Here is a 4283-nt window from a genome sequence, read left to right as displayed (position 1 = left end):
ATTCCATGTTTTCAGTTTTAGATTTACTCAAATGATGGCTCTTAGAATTGAATGTAGACCTCTGTAATTCAAGTTCTTCTGAACACTTTCTCTATTTTTATCCATAAAACGAATATAATCAGTGAAAAGAATATACCAAGGTACATCCTCCTTTAAATGTCTAGTAGGAGCATCCATAAATAAGGAAAAAAAGATATGGGCTTAAAGTCATTTCTTGACACAATCCGACTGATATAAGAAAATACTTGATCAGACTTCCTTCTATTCGAAAACAATGAACTACTCCAATATACTTATCTTTATTGACTTGAATACAAGTCAAATCAACACGTTTCTTCTCTAAAACTCTCTGAAGGACTTCTCTTGGAACCTTATCGTATGCATTTTCTAAATCAATAAAAATCATTTGTATATTGTCCTTTTTCTCTTAGTACTTCATCGTCAAACCACTTAATAAATGTATAGCTTCCATAGTAGACTTGCCCGACATAAATTCAAACTGATTATAAGATATCTCTGTTATACGTTTAAACCTATGTTCAATTACCCTCTCTCATAATTTTAAAGTATCACTCATCAACGTAATTCCTCCATAATTTGCGCACTTTTGTGCATCCCCTCTGTTCTTAAAAATGAGAACATAACTACTCTTTCTCCACAACTCATGCATCTTCTTTGTTTATAAACTAATATTATAGAGTTTAGTAAGCCAAGAAACACTCAAGTCTCCTAAATATTTTCACACTTAAATTGGGATATCTTCAAGTCTTACTGATTTTTCACCATTAGTTTTCCTTAAAGCCTCCACTTCTTTTTTACTAATGCGACGGTACAAATATAATTTTTTTTAATAATAATGATATTAAAATCACTAAGGTGGATCGTATTTCAGAAACATAGTGAAAAGCTTATGAAAATAATTCATCCACCTATTTTCAATATCTATTTCTAAGAAAAACACTTAATAATGATTCTCATCAACTAAACGAATAAATTAAAAATATTTTTTATCAGTTTATTCTAAACCAAAAAGTTGATAAAAACCAAAGTCAGTTCAATTACTATACCACCTCCATTTACAAGTTCTTTTTATTACCGAAACATGTTATATGCATATATAAGCTGTACATGATCCTAACAAACAAAACACAGAGATAACACAAACAATCACCAGCAAAGCTAATCTATTTGTTTGATTAGCGAGTCACGGTAGTTGCTTCATCTTGATCATTCACATAGGATTCTTCGCTGATCTCTTTCCTGCTTTCACCCTTATCATCTTTTCTGAATGAATAAACCGCAGAAGGATTCCAACTACCTATGATATTCTGAAGTGCAGCTGGCAAAGGAGGCATGTTCACCTCTAAAGCTCCCTCCAGTATCTGAACAACCTGCCGCATTCCTGGCCTCAGATCCTCCGAGTCCTGAATACACCAGCAAGCAAGTCTACATACCCTTGTCAATTGTTCCACATAAACACCTTCCAATCTCTTATCTAATAAGCTCTTAACGTCTCCTTCCACAACCTTTTTTGCAGCCCATGAAGGATAGAATGCCAGGCATCCCTCGTCAGAATGCATGTTGTTTCTCTTACCAGAAACCACCTCAAAGATCATCATTCCATAGCTATACACATCAACCTTCGGCGTGATTGGTAGCCCTGCAATCCATTCTGGTGCAAGATAGCCTACAGTGCCTCTCATTGTCGTCAAAACCTTACTGAACTCTCTTCCAATAAGCTTGGACATTCCAAAGTCTGAAACTTTGGGGTTGTAATCCGCATCCAGTAGCACATTGTCAGGTTTTACATCACAGTGAACTATGCGTTCCCTGCATTCCTCGTGAAGGTAAGCCAATCCTCTTGCTGTTCCTAAAATGATCTGGAACCTTAGCTCCCAGTTTAGCTCAGTGAAGCTATCGCCGAAAAGCTGGGAATCAAGAGAGCCTCTTGGCATGTGCTCGTAGACAAGAAGCCTTTTGCTACCCTCAGAGCAGAAACCATGAAGTCTAACCAGATTGACATGTTGAATTGCGCCAAGAGTGCAAACTTCAGCGCGAAACTGCTTCTCTCCCTGCCTTGCATCTTCAAGTTTCTTGACGGCTACTGATGTGGAGTTAGGAAGTGTTCCTTTGAAGACTGAGCCAAATCCTCCACTTCCAATCTTTTCAGTGAAGTTCTTAGCAGCTGACCCGCGCCAAAGATCCTTCTGCTTTTGCGGCCTGGGCACTTCCCTTCCTTCTTCTGCCTAGGCATATGAGAGTGAAAGCAATTATCAAGACTACAGCAACTCCGGCAACTAGTCCAAGAACTACAGCAACCACAACTGTTTTTGAGCTGCTAGAAGTGGGGATATCGGATGCCACGAGGCGGAGGTATAGAGTTCCTCCCTTCTCACCACCATCATTAGTTTGCTGAAGGTTCCTGAGTTCCTCTTTCCATATTGAGCAATCTGTGTCATAAACGTAAGAGGTGCAAGAACAGTTGTTCAGGCAAGCTTCTTTGCATTCCACTTCATTCATCACTTTCAATCTCTCTGGAATATTTGAAGGTAGCCTCATGTTATACAGCGGAAGAAATCCATCTTTTTTGCATTGTAACAGAGATTTCCTCGAGCATCCTGAACTCCAGTCATTGACTGCCCATTCCTGTGTTATACAGCGGAAGAAATCCATCTTTTTTGCATTGTAACAGAGATTCCCTCGACCATCCGCAACTCCAGTCATTGACTGCCCATTCCTGCTCTGAAGCAGGCATAAAACCAACAGCACACCTGCAAATCGAATCAAGATTCATTTCATCACATATTCCAAAAGGTCCACAAAGAGAGTAGACATCACAGTGAGCTAGAGGCTGGGTGAACTCTGTCTGCCACTGTTGTGTGGTGCTCATCCAAAACCATTGCAGCCCTTGCCCCTCAGAATCAACTACAAATCGAGTAAGTATACTTTTCACATTCATCGTGTATGTGGCAAACTTGCTATCTTTATTGTCAACGAAAGTAAAGTTGAAGACCGTGTTTTCTCTGGTTCCTGGAACGTTAGCGAAGTACTGGCCATTCCATAGACCGCTTCTCCAGTAGATGTTTGATCCATTCCAGATCAAAACATATTCGTTTGAGCCATCAGGGTTCATGCTCTGCCCAAAGAAACCGGGTGTAGCGTCCTCAGGGCTCTTCCATGATGTCAAGCTCTGGTACTCTCCGGTGACTTTGTTCACACCAAGCCATCCCCCAGGCATCCATGTATCCGTCGGGTGAGCGAAGCTTTGCCAGATATCAACTTCTGAGTTTGAACCATTTCTGAGAACAAGGTTCCCTGTATCAAGCAGGATAGCTATGGCAGCTTTAGCCGTGGATTTCGATGACCAAACTGGATTGTTGGAGCTGTTGAGGAGGACGAGATCGCCGAGATCTGAGATTTGAAGCTTTGAATTTGTAGGATCAAAGATGGGAGCTTTTCTGTTTGCTACCCAGACTATCGTTTGACCTGGGAGCTTGTTGTACCAGACGCCTATGTAGAATCTGTAAGGTTTGCCACGTTTGAATAAGCCGAGAGCAAAGGTGCCATCTTCGGAGATTAAGGTCTGGTTTCCAGAGAGGGATTGGCCTAGAGAGAGGGTGTTTGTTGCCATGGAAATTAAGGAGTTGAGAAAGAAAGCTGAAATTATAAGTAGTGTCGTAACAAAACTGGATGAATTGTTGCTGGCAACCATGGTTTCTGAAATGCGGAAGGCGGAATGGAGGAGCTTCAACTGTGAGAAAGAAAATAGAAAAGTATAAGAAATGCGAAGAAGCACAGCGCTATTTTAATAATGAGCTGGGAATATGCAGTTATATGAATGGAGGCAAGCAGGATTTATTTACCCTTCGTAGGTCTGTTTGTCTCATTTATTGCATAATATTATATTCTTAATTGATTCTATTTCTTTTATGTGGTAAGAGATTTTAAATACTATTTAATAAAAAACATATAAGAAGCTCTTATAATTTTTAGATTCTAGTCATATTTAAAAATAATAATATATTTAATCTTAAATAAATAATAAAAAATAATAATCACTACAAAGAGTTAAAAGATTATATAAAACTATTTGACTGTCATCATCAAGAAAACCTGATTTGATTAGATAAATTTGAATCTTCAAAGCCTCTAAGCAACTGCAGGAGTTATTTTTTAAACCATCGATAGAGAACTGTTTTGTTGGGCCTACATGCAGCGACTCCAGCTAGTTTTTAATGCTTCGTCCAAGTTGATTAATTACTTTGACACTAGTAATTGTTTAC

The 4283-nt window shown here is 38.9% G+C and overlaps 1 protein-coding gene across 1 annotated transcript; it reads right to left on the bottom strand.

Moving 5' to 3' along the window:
- Positions 1-1054: 1054 nt before the first annotated feature.
- LOC110029585 (G-type lectin S-receptor-like serine/threonine-protein kinase At2g19130) lies at positions 1055-3838 on the bottom strand. The gene is given in 3 exon segments (XM_020731937.1): positions 1055-2190; positions 2192-2646; positions 2690-3838. Coding segments are annotated over 3 exon segments (2472 nt in total). The 5' UTR covers positions 3713-3838; the 3' UTR covers positions 1055-1196.
- Positions 3839-4283: the final 445 nt, after the last annotated feature.

Source organism: Phalaenopsis equestris, unplaced genomic scaffold, assembly GCF_001263595.1.
Source record: "Phalaenopsis equestris unplaced genomic scaffold, ASM126359v1 Scaffold000596, whole genome shotgun sequence".
Taxonomy (NCBI): Eukaryota; Viridiplantae; Streptophyta; class Magnoliopsida; order Asparagales; family Orchidaceae; genus Phalaenopsis; species Phalaenopsis equestris.
The sequence above is the reverse complement of the archived record's forward strand: the minus strand, read 5'-3'. Positions and strand labels throughout refer to the sequence as shown.